Below are 26,388 nucleotides of genomic sequence, written 5' to 3'. Positions count from 1 at the left end.
AGTATTTTGAAAATATTTCAAAAACGACTTGATGAATCAATTCAAAAATCTGATCAGTTATAGAACTCAATAAAACATGTCGATTGTCGCCTTGAACGTCTTAATCGGTTTATTCGTTCGAGAGATATCGTTTGAGAAAAAATCGTAAAAAACGTTTTCTTTCGAAAACAAAGGCATACAAAAGTATTTTCGAGCTCGAAGAGAAAATGTATCTACAACAATTTTCTGAGCTCAAGGAGCTCGAAATAGGCGGAAAGTTTTGGGGCTGGCCCGCAGGGTCAACCGACAGACCGATTTTTTTTTTTAATTTTTAAGCTAAAAAAAGTTATGTATTATCTTGAACTACGGAAATTAAAAAAAAATTTTCAATAGTAGATATCATGGAATTTTCAATTTTTGTGTGCGACTTTTTTTTAGAAATACTGATTAAGAAATCTCATTTGTAATGATCTGAGATTACGTAACTCTCAATAATTTTGAATCATTTCCAGTTGTCTGAATTATTTCGCTTTCGAGCATAAATTTTGGAACGAATCATTTTAAATCATACTGAATTAAAAAATAACGAAACATTATTTTATGATTGGAAATTGTTTAAAATGATTTACATTGTCGAATTATTTTGAATTAAATTGAATGGAAAAACAATATTTGGATTTCTGGTTCATTGGTCAATTTTGAATCATTTAAAATGATTTAAACTTTCGAATAATTTTAAATTGAATTAAATGAGGAAATAATATTAGAATTTCTGGTTCCTTAGATGATGTATAGTCATTTGAAATGATTTGAACTTTCATGTTTTAAATTAAATTGAATGAGAAAATAATATCGCCATTTCTGGTTTTGTGGGTGATTTAAAATTATTCGAAATTATTTAATATTGTTTGAAATTAGTTGAATTATTTTTTTAAATCATACTGGGAGTGAAAATAATATCGGATATTCTGTTTTTTTTAACTTCCCGCTATGAAAATTGTAAATTTTTTGAAATTTGGGAAGTTATTGTTTTTCCCGACTTTCGAAAATCGAAATTCCATCAGATGTCGTCGTTTTGAGGTCCTAGGAAACTATTCTGACTATTTTCAAAATGATGCCTGAGTGTCTGTATGTATGTATTCGTGCGTGTGTGTGTATGCATGGATGTAAGCTCTCCACATCTTTTTAATGGATCAATCGATTGAGATGGTTCTTGCGGCAGTCGAAAGAGTTTTTTGGCCGTCAACTTTCCTGAAAATTTTAAATCGATCAATTCGATAGACATAAGATATAGAAGTAATACGAAAAAAAAGAACAATTTTTTTTCTTGGTTCTTGGAAATTTTTCAAAAACGATTTAATCGATCGATTTCAAAATCTAATTAGCTCTAGAACTTAATAAAACTTGTTGATTGCCACATTGGACGTCAAAATCGGTTAAGTAGTTCAGAAGATATCGGCGTCGAAATGTTTGAAAAATAACATTTTATGTTACTTTCCCCGGATAAATCGTCATATAATATACAAAAATGTGTTTGTTTTAACTACCTCATGAAGTAATGTAACTTGTTCAAAATGATGCCCAAGTGTCTGTCTGAATGCATTCGTACGTGTGTATGTATGTATGGATGTAAACTCTCCATATCTTTTTAATGAATTAACCGATTGATATGTTTTTTGCAGCAGTCGAAAGAGTTAGTTTAAATCAAATTGCCAACAAAAAAATTAAAAAATGCCATCTGGCAACCAGAATGGAAGGTAGATTTTTCGAAAATTTTCAGCACCTCTTTGACTTTTCACTAGCTCACGCTTAGTTTTAAACGAAAGCGGCCTTGTGTAAAGGTTTAAGCCAATTTTCGAAAGTCAGCTTTTCGATGCGATATTCTTAATCCACGATTCAAATACTGTTAGCACACTTATATATTTAAATTTAAATGTACGAGCAATACTTGTTTAATCACGTATCACTAAAATCTTGGATTTGTAACAGGGTATTTTTCAACCTTGCCAAGTTTGGCCCCTTTATTAATAGTTGTTAATAAGGGCGCCACTGGAAGATAAGACTCGGCCTTCCAGAACCGGAGATGTTATATTAAATTAATTTCAGGGTCGTTGAATTTTATGAGAGTAAGATAGGATGAGGAATTAAATTTATCACACAATACTTTATTAATATAATTAACAATTTTATTTATCACTACAACTATACCCACCGGGTTTTACTTCACTTATAATTAATTTATTACACCTGAGTTCACCGGACTTTATTACATTAAATATTTGGTCCCCTGGACCTTATAAAATTAAAATAATTAATTGGCCCCTGGCCTGATCCCCTGGATCTATTCGAAATTTAGTCCCCTGGACTTATTACTATAACTTGGCCCCAGGCCTGATCCCCTGGATCTTAAATAAAATTTAGTCCCCTGGACTTTATATTAAACAAAATATTCAATTGGCCCCTGGCCTGATCCTCTGGATCTAATTAAATTTTAGTCCCCTGGACTTTAATACTGGCCACCGACCTGATCCCCTGGATCTATTAAAATAAAAATTGACAACTTGCCGGATCCCCTGGATCCAATTATTTCCAAAATATTTAATTAAAATTTCCCCTGGAATTATTTCGTTTCACACACACACACACACACACGTTGAATTTATCTTTCTCTTGTCCACTGGACTTAATTCACACACACACACACCGAATTTAATTTATATAAAATTTTCTCACTAATATTTTAAATTTACTTAATTTAGTTAAATTCACTTCTCTCTTTTAAATAATTATTTAATTAATTTATAATATTTTACCAGTAAAAATTTCCATCAAGTATTAGATTTCTTTCTCGAATAACTGACGCTATCTCTCTCGAATTCGTGTCTTTCTCTCTTCGCGTTAAACTTTAGATTTTCTTTTAACAATTTTCGGACATCAACTTATTATTCTCAATTTTAAAATCTCAATCTTTCATCGCGATTTTCATAGCACTTGATTTTCAGTCTTGTAAGTTTTATCTTATTAATTTACCGATTAATTTATTATACAACAAAGACTAAATAACTATTATAAATTCTGGCCTCGCTGCCGAGAATTATTTTACCAAACACCTGGTTAATTATTATTTTATTTCTTTACAATAAATTCTGGCTTCCTCGCCGAGAATTTGCTCTATTCAAGACACAAAGTTGTTAATACTTCTAATAACTTTATTCTCAATGTAAGTTAATTTAATAATTCTGGCTTACCTGCCGAGAATTAATGTATGCACAGCCCTTTGATATTAACATTAAACTTTACACTTATTCACCGGATGATACTGTTGGCGTCTCTCTAGTTTCCCTTGGGCTTTCCTTGGTTTCCGGTCTTCTGGAGAAGGTTCACGGCAGATGGACGTCCGTTAGGCTTGTCGGCTCGACCGACTCTCTCCCGATTTTGCGGCTGTCCTGTTGTTATATATTTTCAGCTCGGCCATTTTCGGAAACTTCCGGAAAATGGCCTCCCCACTTAATTAATTTTGGGACAGAAGTCCGAGCTTCTTTAATTAGCGCACCCGGCGACAAGTCGAAAAACTCTAACGGGTACTTATTTGGGGTTTCGGCTCGGGTAACTGACCAGCCGTGTGAAACCACGATTTTCCTTGATGATAAATTAAATTTTACCCCGTTACAGATTGTCAAACTAGCTTTGAGTAAGCGTGATTATATCGATAGACCGAGTTTTTGATATTACATTTGAAGTCTGCTTAATGTTTGTGTACACTCATATGCTAAGAAACGATCTCTACATATAGTCTAGTCAACAAGTGCCTTTTTGACGAAAACCTGCTTAACCTCATCGAAAATTATGATTTTGGTCTCATTCAATTCGAAGTGGCATCTAGAAAAAATGTTCAAGTGGTAAATTGGGGCTCGCAAAAATTGTAAAAGTTATAAACAATTTAGTGAAAAAAGGGGGTTTGGTTTTTTGCAAATATTTCGAAAACTATTTGAGGTATCCAAAATTTAAAAAAAGATCCTTAAAGAGGAGGAAATTTCCTAAAAAAAATCCTGCCTCCCCGCATTGTACTGACAATATTGATAATTTTAATTTAACGGTGAAAATGGGACTAAAAACGGGTAGCGGTGCGAGCACGCGTGTCGACCGAATCAATAGCATGATAAATAAAAATTATTTTAACCGATAAAATATAAATATTAAGAATAAAAATCGGTTTGTCAGTTGACCCTGCAGGCCAACCCTAAAACTTCCCGCCGTTTTCGAGCTCCTTGAGCTCGAAAAATTGTTGTGGATACATTTTCGAGCGCAAGGAACTCGAAAATACTTTTGTATGCCTTTGTTTTCGAAAAATAACGTTTTTTACCATTTTTTCTATCACGATACACGGAAAAAAAATTCGACGAAAAATTCCAATATTACTATTGTAATCCTGGACTATACTTCTATTATCTGTAACTTTCAAATATATGATACAAAAATTTACAGTTTCTACAAGATTTTTCACTATTAACTATCGTAATTTCATTAAGAGTTTGTTGTATAAAATTCAATAAGAAATATTACAATCTTACTATCGTAAATAGTAAAAAAATAAAAAATAAGATTTGATTATGATATTTACTCCTTTATTCTTCCTCTTAATTTACAGTGCTGCCTTTATGTTTTTACAATACAAGCCACAAAAATTACGATAGTTGGATTGTAAATTTTCTGAAATGGTATAGTATATGCCATCTGAAGCATTTGCGTATGAAAGACAATACCATGATGTAATGTTTGCGTGAGAGTACATATGTATATACAAATGATGACATCTATTTCGTTTGTATTATGTGTGGTTCAACTATATATATTTATAAATCAGTGCATCTTTACCTCCATTGAAGTGCAGAAATAGAGGTTATTTTTCATGACATTCTTCAGACAATGATAAATAAAAAATAAAAAAAAAACGGTGCTTTCTTCATGACAAACCTACATAAATTAAGGAATATAATAATATATTAATTTGGTGGTGTAAGTATATTTATTACTATTCATTTCTCATAAAACTAAATATTCTGTGGGTATTTCGTTCGTTTTAAAATTATTTATCTGGACATGAAGTTTATTTTTATAAACAAGTAGTATCATTGTCATAGAATGAATGATTCTAAAAGAATGAATTTTTTTTTTTTAATAAATTCAATTCTCCTAATTTTGTTACAGAATATTATTTATTTGTCGACAATGAATAATTTTATCTGACTTGGCGATGAGGTAAACATTTCAATAACCTCAAATTATGGACATTTTATGTTTCTTTCTGAAGTTAGCCGACGCCTAATAATTTTTGGATTTGTTTAAAAATGATAAATTATGAAAAAAAAAATTTTCGAAAAAATTGCACCTATGGTTTTTTTAATATCCTACATGTGCATATTTTGGATATAAAGGAATGAGTTATTTTTATTCAAAAAAAAAAAAAGTATAATACTTTTTGAACCTGATGTGATAGTATAACTTATAAGTTAACTTAATGAATAATTAATAAATTTTATACACCAAAAAAGTATATTTCAAAAAATATTAAATAAATGTTTTATTATTATTACTTCAACATGTTTTATTTTTATTTCGACATTGTATTTACCTTCTCAATTTAATTATTAAAAAAAAAAATTACAAAATGATAAATTTTCTTTTTTTTTTATTGTAAGTTCTACTTTTTTAAGAAAATAAATTTTACTCCGTTGACTTCTAATTATACTTTTATATTTAAAGAAATTCTACATTACCGACTCATTCATTTTACGATAGTTGCATTGTAACTTTTATTAACACAACTTGTATAATTTACTCTATAGTATCTGATTTTTTCTATCTTGTAGTAGTATTAATTATAAAACAAAATTTACGATAGTCTATTGTAAAAATTATGATTTAAATTTTATAGTCCACCGTTACAATACTATATAATGAAAATTACGATAGTTAAATCGTAAAAAATCCGGGAATTTTTTTTCCGTGTATCTCTCGAACGAATAAACCGATTAAGGCGTTTAAGGTGGCAATCGACGCGTTTTATGGAGTTCTACAACTGTTTAGATTTTGAAATTGATTTTTCAATTCGATTTTGAGAAATTTCCAAAATACTAAAAAAAAAATTTTTTTTTAATTCTTTCGTTAACGGTTTCTCTTGAACGAATGAACCGATTTTGAACGTTGAGGCGGCATTCGACGTGGCTAACAAAGTTTTAGAGCTGATTAGATATTGGAATCAATCCATCGAGCGAAGTAAAAATTATTCAAAAAAAGCATTTTTGAAAAAATTTTATTTTTGAAATATCTCCGAACGTACTATACCGATTAAGCTCAAATTTTCAGTGTTTATAGTAAATAACAAGCCACGTCGAATGACACCTCGAAGATCAAAATCGGTTCATCCGTTCAAAAATTACAGAATATTTACATACGTATGTACGTACGTACATACATACATACACTCGGACATCATCTTGATTTTAATCAGAATAGCTTCCTAGAACCTCAAAACGTCAAGATTTCTTCGAAAATCGATTTTCAAAAATCGGACTGAAACCATAACTTCCCGAATTTTTGAAAAATTGCAATTTTCTTCGCGGGAAGTTGAAAAAAATTTGGTACTTTCAAAACACATGAATAAATAATAATCCGCCGAAAAAAAATTTTTACCCCGATTTCTCAATTAACTATGCTTTTGTTGATTAGTTAATTTTTACCTGTTGAAAGTTTACATAAAAACTATGATTATTTGTAAACTCAAAACCCAGAATTTTTTTTTACTTCTCGGAGCTATGATTGAAAGGGTTTAGAAATGATCGCCGTTGGAAAAATTAAAAAATTTTGATTGTTCACTTTTTTATTAACAATCTAAGGTATTGAAAAATGGAAAACGTAAATAAAGTAATCAAGAAAATTTTTGTTTTTTACTTTTTTTATTATTTTGTTTTTTTTTTATCGCTAAAAACTACATAACAGTAATTTTTAAAAAATTTTTACTTCCATTGTTTAAATAATTATTATAAAGAAATGCATTGTTAATAAGATTTAAAAAGTTTTTTTTGGAAATAAAATACTTAATGAAAATAATGATTTTTAAGAAAAAAATCGTTTCTTAAAAAAATTTATGTATTGCAAAAAAACGCCTTTGCTAATCAACAATTTTTTTTGTTTCTTAATATTAATATTAAAGAACTATTTTTTTTCTAACATCATAATTTATCATGTTCTCTTGTATTATTATTAAAAAAAAATTTTTATTCATTTTTTATGTGTTTATTTAACAAACAATTCGTTATAAATGAATGAATTTTTACGCAATATTTCTTTTTAAATTAAAAAAAAAATACTAAAAACAACCATGTGTATTTTTTTTTGAGAAAACTTTTTTTTCTATTTTTTATATAGTTTTTAAAATTATTGTATACTTGGACTTGTCGCTACCTTTCTGTTTTTTTTTTTATTGTTCTTAGAATAACTTATAAACTATTGAAGATACGACTAGAACACTTCAAGCCTTATCTATTCTTTATTAATTAATAAACGAATTGAGCTTTCAACCGAAGCTATAACTTAATTATACAATGAATTATGAATGGAAGTATTTTCTTAAAAAAAATTCTTTAATTTTTTTTTTATTTGTAGTTCATAAAATGCTTAGACTAAAAAAATAATTAAATAATTTTTTTTTGAAAATACTTCCATACATAATTCATTGTATAATTGAGTTAGAGATTCGGTTAATAGCTCAATTTGTTTATTAATTAATTAAGAATAAATAAAGCTTAAAGTGTTCTAGTCATATCTTCAATAGTTTATAAGTTATTTTAATAACAACGAAAAAAAGGCCTGCTTAAAAAATCCGATAGATTCTTATAGCTGTATGTATAAGGCCCTATACTTAATTACAGCACTTCTCATAGAACTCATTCATTCTTATAAAATTTCTATGGGAATTCATGAGAATTTATTGGATTCTATGAGATTTTCTAAACAGGGAGGCCATTCGGCAGCCGAAATGGAAAGTACCCGATGAAAAAAGATTTTGTCTACTCATATATGATCATGCATAATTGTCTATATATAATCAGATCCAAAAATTGGCTAGGTCTGATCATGTATAATCACCCATATATGATCAGATCCAAAAATTGGCCAGATCTGATTATATATAATCATATATGATTATATATAATCATGTATGAACGAATATAGTTATTTTTAGAATCTCATTTAGAATATCTTTAAATTGTTAATTAAGTAATTTAATTAGGATTTAATGTCTTCATCAATATAAATGTGGGTTAAATTTAAATAAAAAAAAAAAAAATTACTATCCGTTGACCACTACTTTACTACGAGGTCACCCGTCCAATCAATGTCCTACGCCGATGTTGCTTAACTTTGGTGATCGCCTGATTGTAGTCTGATCCTCTAGTTTGATATGAACTTACAATAAAGAAAAGTTTATGGTATTATTTAACTCAAATAATCAAGTCGATACATCCAACGTAAATAATGCACCTAATGATGAATCTGATTTTGTACATAAATTACAATAGAATTCATTAGATACATATAATTCAATCTATTTATCTATAAACTTATAAATATTCCCGATGAAAAAAGTTTTTGTCTAATTATATATGATTATATATGTGGTCATATATAATTATATATAATTATATATGACCCCATACATAATTAGATCTGATCATACCTGGCTGTTATAAGCCCATATATACGTCTATATATGATCAGATCTAATCATTTTCCAGATCAACTGGTTCAAACGTGCAAAGCCACGCTTCTTCCACGTTCCATCACCAGAAACACTCCCATCTGTCGTATCTTCACTCTCGTTTCCATCACTTGTTAATTGCTTTTCTTGTTTAGCAGCAGTGGAGAATAGTGTCTCAGCAATGGTCACGATGCAGTCATGTATTCTATCAATATAAAAATCGTATGTTGACTGATTCAAAAAGGAGCAGCTTATATTGCTTATATTATATGGATCTAACCGTTTTTCTAATTTTTTTTATTTGAAATAATTATTTACATGCAAATATTTTTTTTATCCTTTTCAGATATTGTCCACCTAACTTGCAGTCATTTTTGGTTCATTTGGTAATTCAAGAAATAAAGCCAATATTCAGACTACAACCAGAACTTTGTGGTTTGAAGCCAGAGAAGAACAGTATGTTACAAAAATGTTATTCTAAATTGGTTATGAGTTGAGAATAGAGTCCGTAATTAATATTTTTTCAGCCTACGCACCGTTAAAATTGATGCAGGCAGTAACAAAAAAAGTAAATGAAATTTGTCAGCGTTATTTAGATAACAGTAGGCTTGCTTTGCTTCCACCACCGCCATCTACACCTCTTCCTCTCACTTCAGTTTTTGCAATAAGAAATAATAGACGAAAAATGGAAGATAGACATACAATATTACATGATTTGAATACTACCTTCAATATAGAGGTAGGTGAAGGCGTTTATTTAACATTACAATTGTTTACACAATCGTCATAATTTTATTTAAGATGAAGGATGATTATCCAGCTAGTTATTATGCAGTTTTTGACGGACATGCGGGTCAAGATGCCGCTGTTTATTGTGCAACACATCTTCATCAGTATTTAGCTGAAAGTATTTACTACCCAAATAATCTAGAATGTGCTTTACGTGACGCTTTCTTGACAACTGATGCTCACTTTATTCAGAAATGTAAAAAACTTGTAAGTCTGATAAGCAAAAATTTCTAGGTGTACCACGCTGATCTCATTACAGCTGTAAGATGTTATTCGATATCGGAATCCAAGAAATACGTACTTTTTATCTGCGAAAAACTATTTTTAGGAATGGACTAGATTTAGAGATGACGCCCTCTAAAGGTAGTTTATGAGTTTCAAATGTAAGGTATTAATTGGTAAGATGATAACTAATTGTCGGCTAACATTTAACAAAAATGTTGGAAAATCAAAAAGTGCACACCTCAATCACTCGTTTTTGTAAAGTATGTGAGATAGTGTTAAATTATATATGTCAAATTAGTAACAACGCAATCATAGTTGGATACACGTTTAATGTTAATTAACAAAAGAATACAGTAGTTGGTAATTTACAATAGACTGGCTCCAGTTGCGAACAATTAATATGAGAGACTCAAGTTAAATATGAGAGACATCTATCGGACATTACAGTTTTATTTTTATTAATTACATTTATTTTATAATTTTAATTTATTTTTTTTATTATGAATTTTTATTTTACTTATAAATTATCTCATAACTTATGCATTCCCCATCATAATACAATTTTCTCACGTGTATTTTATTGTAAACAAAATAACCTGTACCCGTCCAGCAGAAAGATGACATACAGAACTCTTAAAGATAACATTTTTTTGAGATCTTAAAGAAATCAGTTTATAGAGATCATAATGTCAACACTTTTGGGTTTATCATATCCATGATATATCCCAATTACAAATGGCTGAGAAACTTTGGGATGAATTTGCGCAAGAATGGGATAAAGTTGACTCGTCGAACTTTTAGCGATCGGCAGCCCATCGATATTAATATTAATGACAATCATTACTATCGGTGTTTCCGGTGTACCAAGTAAGGTCCGAGAATCAAGAGGTAGATTACTGATTCCTGCTTGATTCGATGTTTTTAATATTTTTAGGAGTTTATTCGCTGTTTCACGTGATATATTGAAATCAGTCACCCACTGAGCTAGTTTCGATGATAAACTTGTTTCATTGATAGCTACTAAAGCATTCTTGTTTGATTGATTACAGATCGATAATATACGTGAGTCAGAATTGCCACTAGTTTCACTGTCAGAACTGTAATTACTTATTTGATTTTCATTAAGTTTTTCGCCATCAATATTATTGTCTGTATTAATATTTCTTTCATTATTAACATCATCCAATTCATCACAAGATATATTATTACTCATAAACCATGAATTATTTTCCACTTTTTAATTTTCATCACTAGATGAATTTTCAAAATTATGTAATTTATTTAAAAAACAACGTATTCGGTTATTTTTTTTGACCTTTACACAAATTTTTAAAAATTTTTCTTTTCGACATTTTCCTATTGTATTTATAATAACTAATTATATGTAATTACTTTAGAGCAGAATCAATAAATAATGTTTATAATCATTGATACTTTTAGGTTACAATGACATTAGCTGACGAACGTTGAGGTTATAATAGTCTCATAGGAAAGTTATTTTTTTGATGTTCTAGAGACATCCATAAATAGTTATCATTTTGCTAACTTTCAGACTTCTTTTAAATGACCTCAACATAAAGTTATCAAAACGATAATATTTTTCTGAGCTCTTAAAGGTAACATTTTTTGGATAACATTATGCCATCTTTTCGACATTGATGCCGGACGGGTAAATTTCACAGCTATTTTATATTTTAAAAGTATTTCTTTTATTATTTATGGTGTTCCAATCGAACCTGTACGTCCTATAATTATAACTGGTCTTGCCATGGTAAAGGCGATTACAATTATGATCTCATACTCATTAAATTTTCTATACTTTATTTATGTGAAGGTTTATTTGGTACATTACCTATAAAATGTTATGTCAAATCAACTATCTGAAGTTCTCTATCGAAAATAATCGTCGTCCTTTTTTATCCTCACTCATAGACAACGAGTCTAATTTCATATCATGACTATACACTAACATGTATTACAAGATATAGATGTATAAAACTAACTTTTTATATCGATTAATTGAAAAATCTACCTTTCATTTCGGCTGCCGAATGGCCTTTTTTTAAAATATTCCACCTTTTTGTCTTAGATGTCGCTCTATTTTTTTTAAAATCTATACTGTTACACTAGAGCTGCCAGTAGTTGATGGAGAGAAAGAATGAAAAAAATAATAACTACTCCTGGTGGTTTTGAATCGTGGTAGAAACACCGTGAAAACACCGTAGAGACAAAAATTTTTTTCTGACAACTAAATTTCAGTTATGACAACAAAATGATTTGATTACCAATTGCCAATCATATATTTGGTTGTTTTAATGTAATATTTTATAATCCACCAACAAAACAAATTATTAGAAACTACAAAATATTAAGTAAAGATAATTACGCGTTAAGTAGCAAGCATAAATAAATTGATTACTTGTAGAGCTTGTAAAGTAGTCATAATGAAATATATTAGTGAGCCTTAGAGAATAAGTTATTAATAATAATTCAATATTATTTTAAAATGACAGAATTTCTATTTAACAATTAAATGAATCCATATTTAGAAAAATAAATTATTTCCTTAATACGTATTTTTTGTACTCTGACAAAAATTATTCAAGGAAACATTAATGTCATAGCGTAGTACAGGATACCTCTATAATACTATCAAAAAAGGGTTATCGTCTCTCTGCTAACATTCAGCGGGTTACCCATGCCATTAATGCTTTAAGTTGGGAACATAATAATTCTAAAATAAGTTTCTTACCAGAGACACTACAAGAGGTGGGCGCAATCTAGTGGTGAACACCGAACTACTCCCGCTGATGCTGCTTAGCACCGTAACTTTTTAAATCAGTAACCATTAGGTTTAAATATATATTTATTAACCTCCAACAAATATATATACTTATTTACGATAAAGTAATTTAGTTGTCTATTACATGAATATTTTCTTAACTTTACCCAATGATTTTATTATCTTAAAGAGAGAATCATTAATGTCGACCAAATAGAGTCTATTAAATCATTTGTTAAAAATGAGAAAATAGATTTTATTGACTTAATAAAATTTAGTTATTCCAAATAAATTTTAATTTAATAGAATTTAACAAAAAAATGTAATTGTCTGAAGAGAAATTTTTTCTCAGTGCACGATGGTTCCACCGTATAACCACCGTGATTACACAATGTCCCTATCGTGGTTCGACGGTGTACCCACCATGGTTCCATGATGTATTCACAAATTTTATTACGAAAAAAAAAAACAAAAAAAAAAAAAAATCCGCAGATTTGTAGGCTCGATCCCGCGATCTTTGAATTTGAAGTCTGATCTGGTACCTACTATTTTGTAAGTTAGTTTCTTGTTTTTTTTTATAACTAAATTCATTATTGAAACTTCGAAATTCGCTTAACTGTCCCGTTAATGATCTTGTTAGCCTATTTTCAGAAATTTTAAAAAAGTTTGTATACTTTATAGAATTTATGAATGCGGTGAATTAAAAAATTTCATGGACTGCATAAGATTTATGAATCATTGTAAAATCAGTTTTTTCGAATTATGTTACGTTATATGGGCGTATCTTCATTATTTCACAAAACTTCATGATTCACACACTTGCACAGCATGATACTCACTCAGAAATTGCTATTAGATAGAATTTGCTAGAATTCAATTATTAAAAATTTTATATGATCATATAAAATTTTATATAAATTTATAAAATTATATAAAAAATTCAAAAATAATATCTAAGCTTTTTGACTGAATAAATAAATCTGTAATATTATATACAAAATAATGTAATTTTATATATTTATATGAAATTGAAATCAGTGGGTATACTGTGTAATCACGAAGGTTACATGGTGCCCGATTAGAAATTTTGATCTGACTCTAGCCAGGACCGGACCCGGCTCTCCTGCTTTGTACCTGACTCGGCGTGCAACGCAGATGAGTACTCCGGACCCAATCCGGCATGCCTAGCCCGGGTCCTGTTCAGTGTGCCTGCTATGAAACTGTCCTGGCAAACCTGATATAAGCCTTTAGAAATTTATTTGACTAAATTCTTATCGCTACATCGAGAGTAAAAATTACTTTTATAAAAAAAAATATTCTCAATCAAAAAAGTTCACGTTTTACAAACATTAAGAATTTTTTCTTTAGATATTTCATTACGCAATAAGTAATTTCAAGACTTGCAATAAATTTATTTCTTTGATCAAGAATATATGTTTTTTTAAAAGTCAATTTTTCGTAGTGAAACATACACGAAATGAGGCTTTAAAAATATAAAATAAAATTAATTTCATTTCTTTTATTTTTTTTTTTAATATTACCAATAAATTATACAAGAGGTAAATCCTTATAAATCGATTTTTTTTTCTATTGCTTTTTTCGAATTGTATCAATCCATGTCCACTCCAATCCCTGGCATTGTTCATTGCTGATGATAAACGTCCCTGAATTTCATTATCATCCAAGGGTGTATCAAGATTGGTACTTAACATTTATTTTTATTACTTCTAAAATAGAAAATTATATACACTGAAAAAAAATACTGTTTTCAAGTATCTGCGTGTTTAAATCTTCTCGAGAAAACTAATTGTTTAATCTTTGTAATAATGTTCTCCAACCAAGAATATTTTCTTAAAATAAGTATCGAAATTCTTAAATCAAGAAAATATTACTTGGTTGGAGTATATTTTTACTATGATTAAACAAATATTTACTCGGGAGGATTTAAACACGCAGATACTTGAAAACAGTATTTTTTTTTTAGTGTACTTTTAGCACAATTTATTTTCAGTTAGTTATATAATAAAATAAAATGATAGCTCTTTAAAAATGAAAAAAGTATATTTAGTAGTATAAAATGAATTAATTTACCTGATATACATGAAAAAAACAGTGTATCTTTTTTATATGTATAATGGGAAATACATAAGTTATCCGGAATGAAAACCATTTTTTCTAAATTTTTTGATTCCATCTAAACATTCAAGACTATCAAATTATTGAAAGAAATAGTCGAAACATAAAAGTTAATGTCAAAAATAACAGCTTATCAAACAAGCTTCGAAACACTTTTTACAAAAATTGTCTATGGCCTTTAGTTTACTAGTTATATGATTTTTTCGAAAAATCGTGAAAATTTCAAACAGTCGTAACTTCTGAAGTAATTGACCAATTTAGCCCATCTTCGAATGATCAAGATAATCGCTTATAGAATAAGTATGGAAAATTTTATTAAGGTCCGATAAGAAATGTAGGCGCTATCGTGATGACAAGGCTGGTTATATTACATGTGGGGCAATCCACGCCAAATCAGACGGTTTCAAAAATTTTCATTTCAGATTTCCTCAATATTTTTTATTTTTTTAGACCCACTAAAGAACTCTTTTTCCAAGATATTGAAATTTTTTTGATCACCCGTCAAAAGATATCGAATTAAAAAAAAAACGTTTTTTTTATGGTTTTATACTGATAACTTCTTAGGGAATGGTTTAAATCAAAATACTCACTAAATAAAAAATTATCGTTTTTCCATGTAATTTTCGAAAAAAAAAAAAACAAAAAAATTATTTCAAGTGTTTTAATACGTGTTTTTTGATTTTTTAAATTTAAATTGCATTTTTTAAATTGCTGATTTAGGAAGTTTATTCGTATCATTTAGATATTTAAAGTTTTTATAATATTTTCATTTTCAATAATTTAATTTGATAATTAAATCATGCGAGAAATCATAAAAAAAGGCAATAAAATAATTTAATATTCCCTACTTTGGATTATTCCATGTCAAAAATGTGTAAGTTAAAATATTTAATAAGAAATTTTGTGATTCAAATAAATTCAAAATACACCGATTACAAAAATTAAGGGATACTAAAAAAAAATTTTAATTTTTTTAGTAAGTTTCATCAGCATGTAACTCTAGAAAAGAGGTCGTTCAACAAAAAATAAAAAGACAAAAGCTTCAATTGTCTAGTTTCTGATCTAGTCTTAAAATTTTTTTTTATATACACGGTTCCGAAGCGATCAAAAATCAATCATAATTATCGGAAAAAATTGATTCAAGCTCGAAGACCGTTTTTATGACGATCAAAAATTCGGTAAATGACTTTTTTAATAGTTTTCTTAGAATTAGTCCGGGATCGCATAAAATAAAAAATTTTAAAGACCAGATCAGAGAACTAGCTAGACACTTAAAGCTACAATTTGCCGTTTTTGTTTTTATCGTACGACCATTTTCCTTCGAGTTACAACTTGTTGGAAATCACTTTAAAATTTGAAATTTTTCTCATATCCCTTAATTTTTGTAGCGTATTATTGAAGAAAATTTTAATTTTGAACTGTCGTAATTTATTTCCCGGATACTTTTTAAAATTCCCTGACATTTCCATGATATTTCCCCGATATTCTCGGTTTTCCCGGTTTGTGGCCATCCTGTTTATCAAAATAAAGAAAATATTTATTGCAGGAAGGTGCATTGAAAAATAATCATTAGTTTTTTTTAAATATTAACAATTTCCTATGCTTGTTATACTAAAAAATATACATGAAGTTTTTCAAGATACGTTGAAAGGGGGAAACCACTGATAAAATTTGATAAAATAGAGAAAAAAATTTTTTTTTCAGTTTTCAAAAATTGAAAAAATATAGTAACCGTTGCGAACTCACGACCAGACTGTCCTAAAAAGTTGTGGTTTGAGTAGTAGTTTACTGTAAAAAATTTTTAAGAAAATCAAAATATGCACTCATTTTTAAAAATGCAATTTAAATTTAAAAAATCAAAAACACGTATTAAAACACTTGAAATAATTTTCAAGATAATACATAACTTTTTTTAGCTTAAAAATTAAAAAAAAAAATCGGTCTGTCGGTTGACCCTGCGGGCCAGCCCCAAAACTTCCCGCCTATTTCGAGCTCTTTGAACTCAGAAAATTGTTGTAGATACATTTTCTCTTCGAGCTCGAAAATACTTTTTTATGCCTTTGTTTTCGAAAGAAAACGTTTTTTACGATTTTTTTTCAAACGATATCTCTCGAACGAATAAACCGATTAAGACGTTCAAGGCGACAATCGACATGTTTTATTGAGTTCTATAACTGATCAGATTTTTGAATTGATTCATCAAGTCGTTTTTGAAATACTTTCGAAATACTAAAAAAAAATCGGTCTGTCGGTTGACCCTGCGGGCCAGCCCCAAAACTTCCCGCTGTTTTCGACCTCAAAGAGCTCGAAAACATTAGTGTAGATATATTTTCGAGCTCTTCGAGCTCGAAAATGCTATCACATGCAATTGTTTTTTTATGATCTTTTCAAGCTCTAACAAGTTACCTGTTATGCTGAAGTTTGAAAATTTAAGAATCGAAAATCATCAATGAAGCGGTTTTTAAAATTTAGTTCCTGATTTTGTTCAGTAAAATAAGTGTATTGAGGCAGAAATCAATGTCGGGGATCAAAATCAAGATTTAAATAAATTTTGACTCATGTCAGAAACAATAAAATATGAAATATCCGATAAAAATATTAAAAACGACGTTTTTTCGATTTTTTTGGTTGATAATATGATTTAAACTAAAAACCAAGTTCGATGACATTATATGATCGAAAGAAACCATAAAAAAGATGAGTTGGTATGATATCAGACACATTTTAGTACGTTATATTCTGATTTATCCGGAAAAAATAACATAAAATGTTATTTTTTTAACTTTTCAACGCCGATATCTTTTGAACTAATCAGTCGATTTTGATTGTTAACGTTGCAAACGGCGCGTTTTATTGAGTTCTAGAGCTGATTAAAATTTGAAATCGATCGCGTCAGTCGTTTCGAAAATATTTAGAAAAAACCGTTTTTCACCATTTCTTTCTCCCGCGATAACTCTCGAACGGATTATCCGATTTTGATGTTTGAGGTGGCAATCGACGCGTTTTATTGAGTTCTAGAGCTGATTAGATTTTGAAGTCGATCGTATAAGTCGTTTTTGAGAAATCAATAAAAAACTAAAAAAAAAATTTTTTTTTTTTTCGTAATTCGCCAATATTTTTGAGTCTATTCGATCAAATAATCTGAAATTTTCAGGAAAGTTGAAGGCCAATAAGCTCTTTCGATTGCCACCTCAACCATCCAAATCGATTCATTAATTCAAAAGTTACAAAGAGTTTACATACACACACACACACACACACACACACACACACACACACACACACACACACACACACACACACACACACACACACACACACACACACACACACACACACACACACACACACACACACACACACACACATACATACACACACTCGGACATCATTCTGAAAATAGTCAGAATAGCTTCCTAGGACCTCAAAACGTCGACATCTGATGAAAACTCGATTTTCGAAAATCGGGGTGAAAACAATAACTTCCCGAAATTTTTGAAAATCGTCGATTTTCTTAGCGGAAAATTAAAAATTAATTATTAATGAACGCAGAAATATCCATATCTGGGAATCGTATTTTTCTTTACTCACATATCAATTATGTCTCTTGAGTTAAAAGCAGAAATGAGCACATCGTTTAAAAAAGGTTTTTTTTTTTTGTAATCCAAAAATGATATTGATCGAAAACGCAGCGATGCTCATAATGCAGAAATTAATTTTTCGCTTTTAAATATCGGAAAGTAAGTGATGTATCACTTCTGCACAATGAGCAGATCATTTAAAAAAAGGACCACGAGCTCCCTAACTAATTGTATAAGATAAATTATTTGAATCGATTGTAATTCTCATGGGATTAGACTCAGGATCTCCTATTTACGCACTAACTATAATAATTCTTTCATATGTTTCTAATGCCCAGATACATACATTCAGTCGCTTAAATTTGTTAAATAAAGAGAACATCAATTAAATCAATAAAATAATATTATAATAACGAGAATTATAGTATAAAAACAATCCATTACATCATTTCCCCTGTAATCAATCTGCGTAGTCAGTTATACTAGGTATTTCAGAACCCATCAGTTGCTTATTTACCTAAGTTGTTGATGGAGTATTGCTCAAACTTTCTGGTATGAGGAAGCAAGAGCATACCTTTACAATGGCGCCCCACGTCACAATGATAATCAAGATAATTATAAAATAGTGTCTTTTAATGATGCGAGCACTTGGAGTAATTATTTAAATAATGATTAAACACCTGTAATCATTTTCCGACGAATAGCCTTTTAAAAAACGTAGTCGTTGATCTCTTAAATTCTTGAGTTCTTGATGTGGTTTATTTTTTAGCTCTGGTGCCTCAAATTATTTAAATAAATATATTTATATTGAGAATGATGAGTACTTGTTTTATTTAATTAATTATTTAAAATAATTATCTCGAGATGAATGCAAAATAATAAAATTACTTAAACACGTGTTAACACTTGATATGTACGTTGCGAAAAATAATGGCGCCGGTCTTTTCTACACAAGGCAGGAAAAAAGTATGCGTTGCACTGCGCATGATCGAATTCAAAAGCTGTGACCGTTGGTCCCAGTAAGTGCTGCCTTTAACTGCCGGAAGTGCAACTACATTTGAAGTTAAATGTAGTTGTAATTATGCAACAAATTCAAAAGAAATTTATTAAATAGATGCTTGCATGTGAATTACAAAAATTTGCGATTGTTATCAAAAAAGAAAGAAAATGTATTTTGGACAAGGTTTACCCAATAAATAAAATTTCTAGCATAAAAATGCAGGAACGCGTATTTGTTATTCTCTTCTGCTCTTTTGATTGTACTGAGAAAAATTTCATTTTCTTCTTAAATATGCTCCATACGAGGCCAATTAGTATTTGAGTCAACTAAATTTTAATTGATTCATAAACTATTTGTATAATGAAACTCGAAAACGATATATTTGAATACATAACTTTATACTGCCGTATAAACAAACATGTAGAAAAAGTCTCAGTATAGGTATTTACAATGTAAGCACTTGTGACTTTGAAAAATATGTAGAACGTCTCTTCTTGACCATTACCAAAACTTTTTATTGCAAAATTTGAATTATTTTAGTAACTGTATTAGAACTGCATTAAATTAAATTGTTAATTCAACCCTGAAATGTATACTGTATCATAAATAATTGATGAACCAAGTAAGTTTCTTTAAATAAAAATTGAATAGTTAATTTTTTTTTTGAATTAACAAACTTGATCAAGTAATGCTATAACTGTGTTCTGTTAGTTCAGTTTTCAAAGTTATAAATAAATACATCAAGGTAATAGTGATTGATGTGCAAATAAACTCTAAACCATTTGTTTTCTCATTTACTGACAGTACAGTGGTAACGGTGCTGATGGCGAGCAGAAAGTTCTGGTAAAGAATTTTTCGGATGGTTTCATTAAAAAATAAAAGCTGTGAGTATATGAAACGTTAAGCTACTTTTAAGAGGTAGTATGACAGTTTAAGAGCCAGTTTCATTCTCGAAAAGTTTTTTACCACAAACAAATAATAACATATCTCTTATATTTTGATGCAGAATAATATATTTCAGCAGTAATTAAAATCAGCGAAATATACATTGCAACCTCATTTTGTAAATCTATTGAATGAAAATTAAAAAAAACTTTACTGACTTAATATATTCAAATTTTACAGACCCTAAGTAGCGGGACTACAGCTGTATGTGCTATAATCTTCAACAAAAATTTTTATGTTGCTTGGGTCGGTGATTCCCAAGCTGTTCTTGTAAAACGTGATAGCGTTAAACAGCTCGTAAATCCTCACAGGCCGGATAGATATGTAAGTATAAGATCTGAACATATCCTAACTTTATAGGCTTTTGAAATTTTTCGTATTTGTCATTCACGTCCATATCTGATCCGACCTTCTGCGTGATGGTATGTCAATACGTTTTTATTTATTTTAATGTGACACAATTGTTAATTTTTCAATCCATGTTGAAGTTTTTCAATGTTACACCTTCAGGCGGTTCATTGTACTCCAGTTTTACCGCCGTAGAAATTATCTATTTAACTCGAAAATTCTATAGGACAAAAAGCATAGGGAGTCGGTCCCTGAAGGATATCTAGATCACCATCTAAGGGTATGTTGGTACTAATAAGATACGTTGATTCTATAAGTTAGAGATATTTATCTACTGTGGTTTTTGAAAATATCGAAAAAAATAGAAAATTAGAATAATACAATTTTTTCCAAAACAGCTACACCGATTTGAATGAAATTTGGTCACATTATGGAGCTATGCAAAAGCTTTTCTCGAGATAAATATTAATCATAATCATCATAATAACCATTTGAAACATGGATTTTTCCAGAAATTATTTTTTTTTCGCTATGATAACGTTTTCGTACAATTTTGAAATTAAACCGATCGAAAAGGTACGCCACATTGAAAATAATAAAAACCAATTTTTGTTATATAAAAACTGATTTATTGCAATGTTTTTATTCTTGCAACAATGCATGCTTGAGCAAGATTCTGGTGCCAGTGCTTTGAGCAAAACCCCTAGTCACTAGTATCTTTTTCTACGTATCGGTCTTGCATAAGATCATATAGCAAAAAATCATCATCAAGACTTGTGCATGACTTGCTCAAGGTATTGTACACAAGAATATTGAAGATATCTTAGATATTTGCGCATTTCATACACCAGTAACTTACGGCAGGTACTTAGGCATGCCTTAATTTTGGGCCTTGAGCAAGCCATACGCAACTATTTTTAACTATAGTCTTCCACCAGAATTGAGTTATAATCCGGCACGAATTTCTTGAGTAAGGCTTGCTCTAGACTTGCTATTGAAATCCAGCCACAAGTATCTGCAGTAGACTGTGCCAAATGAAATCAATATTTTTTTTTCGGTCCCATACGAAAATTAGGTTCCCTCATATGAAAAAAAAAATCGTGTTAATATTTCAACTCGATATGTCCATTTTTCAATTAGCGCTCGCGTAAATAAGAACTTTTCGAAAAAAAAATTTTCTATCTCAACTTAATGTTCTATAACTTATTAAATAAAACTGATTAAAAAATGTCCGAGGTGCCATTTTGTAGGAAATGAAATTCTCTACAAAAGTAACTTTTTATCGAATAAAAAAAATTAGCCACTTTTTTACTGCAGTCATTTGAACTTAATTTTTTTTAAGAATTTAAATTTATATTTATTATAAAATGCTTATAAAACGATGTTACTATGTATAAAACACATTGAATTAAATTTTTCTAGGAACCTTTATGATCTAAAAAAATAGTTATCATACTTGATTTTTATATAATATTCATTCGTACTTTGTTTAATTTTTAGCATGTAAATAAAATATTTAAAGGGATTGGATATCTTTTTTCTGAATAAGGATATCCTCATGAGGTCCTGGCAAGGAACTTGTCAGGTCGGCCCGTTGGCAAATAAATTGTTTTGAATAAAGATTTCCTGGTGAAGTCTTGATAGGGAACTCGTCGGGTTGACCCGATGGCAAATAATTTTTGAAGTGAAACTTCTTTACGGAGGCTAAAATTGAACGATTTGAGGCGGAAAAGGGGAGGTAGCACCAGAGGAGAACCATTGAGTGAAAGCTTAGAATAGGCGAGAAGAGGCATTGCTTATATAGCAAGCCTTCTATATTTTAAAGAATGGGGGGAGTTGAGAAGAGTCGAGTAGAATGGACGAGTGTAGTGTGCATGCGTCGTAACTTAACCACGTTATTCATATATAAATATATATATATATATATATATATATATATATATATATATATATATATAGAACAAATAACAATTTTATTTAACCAATTTTCCCAGGCAACAGATCTCACTTTACAATAAATAAATTTAATAAAACCGCGACAATAAATATACGACACAAGCTAGCAATATTGCGGCTTCAAGAACACTGACTCGACTTGATGACTTTACTTTAATTTTACTTGATACTTCACAAACTCAAAACTGTATTTTCTCAATGATTATACAATATCTAATTTATTTTATTTTATTCTCAGACGGAGATTATTATGCTTGTCTTTAATTTTTTTATAAAAGTTTTATGTGATTTATAATTATAATAATTAATTATTGTTACCGGAGTATAAACTATAAATTTATTTATAAATCGAAGAAACCTACGTCTCTGGATTCGGCCATCTCGGCTTGCTTGGCGTCCAGGTCTATCCAAGTCTACATCCTTCAAGGTTTAAACAACTGACAAAGAATTACCGATGATTCCAGGATTCCACAATCAACTCAAAAACTTCCTTCCTGAACTCCACCAAATAATTTCCAAATGGATTGAACGTAATAAGTAGCAATTCGAATACTGATGACAAGTAACAATATGGATATTGATGATCAGTCAAATACTTTAAGCGAGGTGAGCTCAACTGTAGCTGACGCAGAATTGTCCGATCTACCCCTCAACGCGTCGGTTACTACCTCGTGCTCCAAGTTAGCGCATGCGTCCTGCAACTTTGCCTCGTGGCAAATCCAGTAGGTATAAGTAAATGTGAGTTTATCCCTCGTTGTCTAGTTACCGTAAGCAGCCACCAGGTTCTGGTTGTCTCTCGAGCATGACGTTGAAAATATTTACCGGATCCCGGTTACAATATTTAGATTTTATGAGTGTTACACAGCAATAATATGAATTCAATCAGTTTCATAAATTTACTAATGATACAGTATTAGTTAGGATTCTATGGAATCTATTGAAAATAGGAGAACCAATGCAATAGCAAAAATTCATTTAATGAGTGCTAAGATAAGAAATTTCATTGGTCTAGGAACATATATAGTCATGAAAATTAAAGCTTATTTGAAGAGCTTTCAGATTAATTTGATAGAAAGTCGATAAGTTATAACATTCAAATAATATTGAAGAAAGAATAAGTAAAAATATGAATTTTTGACATTTTGAAAAGTTTGGAATGCTGTAACTTATAAACTAATCGACCGATTGAGCTCATTTTCCAACTCGATCAAGGTAGTCACCCACAGAATACGTATACCAAGTTTCGAAGCAATCGGTTTAAAACTGTGGTGATAATCAAAGTGACAACCTGCATGAAATTAGTTTTTATAATATTTTGTAAATTTTTAAAACCATTTATCTATTAGAAAAAGCGGTAAAATCAATGAGCTGCATAGTGAAAATTGATAGCAATTGAGCGAGCTTATAGATAGAATAAACAAGAATAAGCTATCTCTTTCCCTTTAAAAGTTACATCTGGTTGAATCGGTAAACAATTTTCTTTTGAAAATTTTACAAAATTTTAATTAACCACAATTTCTAAACTTATTGGCCAATTTAGCTCATCTTCAAACTCATCCAAGGTCATTGTCCATAGAATAAATATACTAAGTTTCATTAAGATCGGTGTAGAATTGTAGACGCTATCGTTGGAGAACGGCGCGTTATATTGTATATATATAAATACATATATTAACTTTTGAAACAAATGTATTTCCTGACTCAGCTCGACACGCTAAGTTTAAAGATAGCAAAATTTTTCAAAAATTCCATCATGAGGACGAATAGAATAGTTAGATTTTTATGAAATCTACTAATAAGGAACTTTTTTAATTTCCCGCTAAGAAAATTGCAAATTTTCAAAAATTCGGGAAGTTATTGGTTTCACTCCGATTTGTGAAAATCGAAATTAAAACAGATGTCGACGTTTTGAGGTCCTAGAAAGCTATTCCGATTAAATTCAAGATGATGTCCGAGGGTATGTATGTATGTACGTACGTAAGTACGTACGTATGTAAATATTCTGTAACTTTTAACGGATGAACCGATTTTGATCTTCGAGGTATCATTCGACGTGGCTTGTTATTTACTATAAACACTAAATATTTGAGCTTAATCGGTGTGGTACGTTTGGAGATATTTCAAACATAAAATTTTTTCAAAAATGATTTTTTTGAATAACTTTTGATTTGCCCGATGGATTGATTCCAGAATCTTATGAGCTTTACAACTTTGTAAGCCGCGTCTAATGCCGCCTCAAAAATCAAAATCGGATCATCCGTTCAAGAGAAACCGTTAACGAAAGAATTAAAAAAACATTTTTTTATAGTATTTTGGAAATTTCTCAAAAACGACTCTATAGATCAATTTAAAAATCTGATAAGTTGTAGAACTCAATAAAACGCGTCGATTGCCACCATAAATGTCTCAATCGGTTCATTCGTTCGAAAGATATCGTGGTAGAAAAAATGGTAAAAAACGTTTTTTTTTTTTTTTTTTTTTTTTTTTGAAAACAAAGGCATACAAAAGTATTTTCGAGCTCAAAGAGCTCGAAAATGTATCCATAACAATTTTTCGAGCTCGAGGAGCTCGAAATGGGCGGGAAGTTTTGGGGCTGGCCCACAGGGTCAACCGACAAACCGATTTTTTGTAGAGCATTCAGTTACCTACAAATATATGCCCGCCAATTATTTCTATAACCTATCGTTAGCTACTTATAAGAATCAGAAGACGCAAAAAAAATTTTTTTCATGTTATTCTTATGGAAAGTAGAAAAGTCTAAGGTAGAACCTCTTAATGTCAATATTAAGAGCTCTAAATTTCATAGGCGTCTTTTTTTTTAATCTAAATGAAACTTTTGAACCTGTTTCCGAGAAAAAGAAAAAATTTGTTATTTTTTAATACCGTAATACACACTCGGACATGATTCTGAAAATGGTCAGAATAGCTTCCTAGGACCTCAAAACGTTGACATATAAAGAAAACTCGATCTTCGGAAATTGGGGTGAAAACAATAACTTTCCAAATTTCTTGAAAATAGTCGATTTTCTTAGTGGAAAGTTAAAAAAAAATCTGTCTATCGGTTGACCCTGCGGGCCAGACCCAAAACTTCCCGATACTTGAGCTCAAAATCATTGTCGTAAATACATTTTCGAGCTCTTTGAGCTCGAAAATACTTTTGTATGCCAATGTTTTCGAAAAAAGAATTGAGGGTATTTAGGGAATACCCTCAATTGAGAGAGAGGGAGCCGAGGTCAATAAACATGTGATTTAAGACATTTCTTACTTTACTGCCTTGGGTGTGTAATATACTATTTACCATTTTTTTCTTCAACGATATCTTTGGAACGAACTTACCGATTGAGACGGTTTAGTTAGCAATCGACGCATTTCATTGAGAACTAGAGTTGATTACGATTGGGATTGATTAATCTGGTCGTTTTTAAGAAATTTCGAAAAAACTTAAAAAAATTTTTTTGGTAATTCTTTCGACAACGGTTTCTCTTGAACGAATGAACCGGTTTTGATGGTCGGGATGGCATTTGACGCGGCGTAAAAAGTTTTAGAGCTGATTAGATTTTGGGATCAATCCATTAAACACATTAGTAGTTATCCAAAACAACATTTTTGATAAATTTTAATTTTGGAATATCTCCAAACGCACCCTACCGATGAAGCTCAATTTTCATAGTTTGTCGATATTTACAAGCTGCGCTGAATACCACCTTGTAGATCAAAGTCAGTTCACCCGTTTCAGATATTTACATAGGTACGTACATACTTACATACACTCGGACATCAACTTGAATTTAGTCAGAATAGCTTCCGAGAACCTCAAAACGTCAAGATCTGTTAGAAATTCGATTTTCGAAAATCGGACCGAAACCAATACCATCCCGAATTTTTG

General features: G+C 30.0%; 1 protein-coding gene across 1 annotated transcript in view; it reads left to right on the top strand.

The window, feature by feature from the left end:
* LOC103575322 (serine-rich adhesin for platelets) overlaps positions 1–26,388 on the top strand; it is a 155,226-nt gene that overhangs the window by 17,407 nt on the left and 111,431 nt on the right. Inside the window, exons 2-5 of the mRNA XM_053739157.1 lie at positions 9,087–9,196; positions 9,268–9,479; positions 9,542–9,736; positions 20,379–20,522. Of these exons, the coding sequence (XP_053595132.1) occupies positions 9,087–9,196; positions 9,268–9,479; positions 9,542–9,736; positions 20,379–20,522 (661 nt within the window). The remainder of the gene's footprint in view (positions 1–9,086; positions 9,197–9,267; positions 9,480–9,541; positions 9,737–20,378; positions 20,523–26,388) is intronic.

Source organism: Microplitis demolitor, chromosome 5 (genome assembly GCF_026212275.2).
Source record: "Microplitis demolitor isolate Queensland-Clemson2020A chromosome 5, iyMicDemo2.1a, whole genome shotgun sequence".
In the NCBI taxonomy this organism is placed as follows: domain Eukaryota; kingdom Metazoa; phylum Arthropoda; class Insecta; order Hymenoptera; family Braconidae; genus Microplitis; species Microplitis demolitor.
Note: the sequence above shows the minus strand (reverse complement) of the source record. Positions and strands in the feature narration are given on the sequence as shown.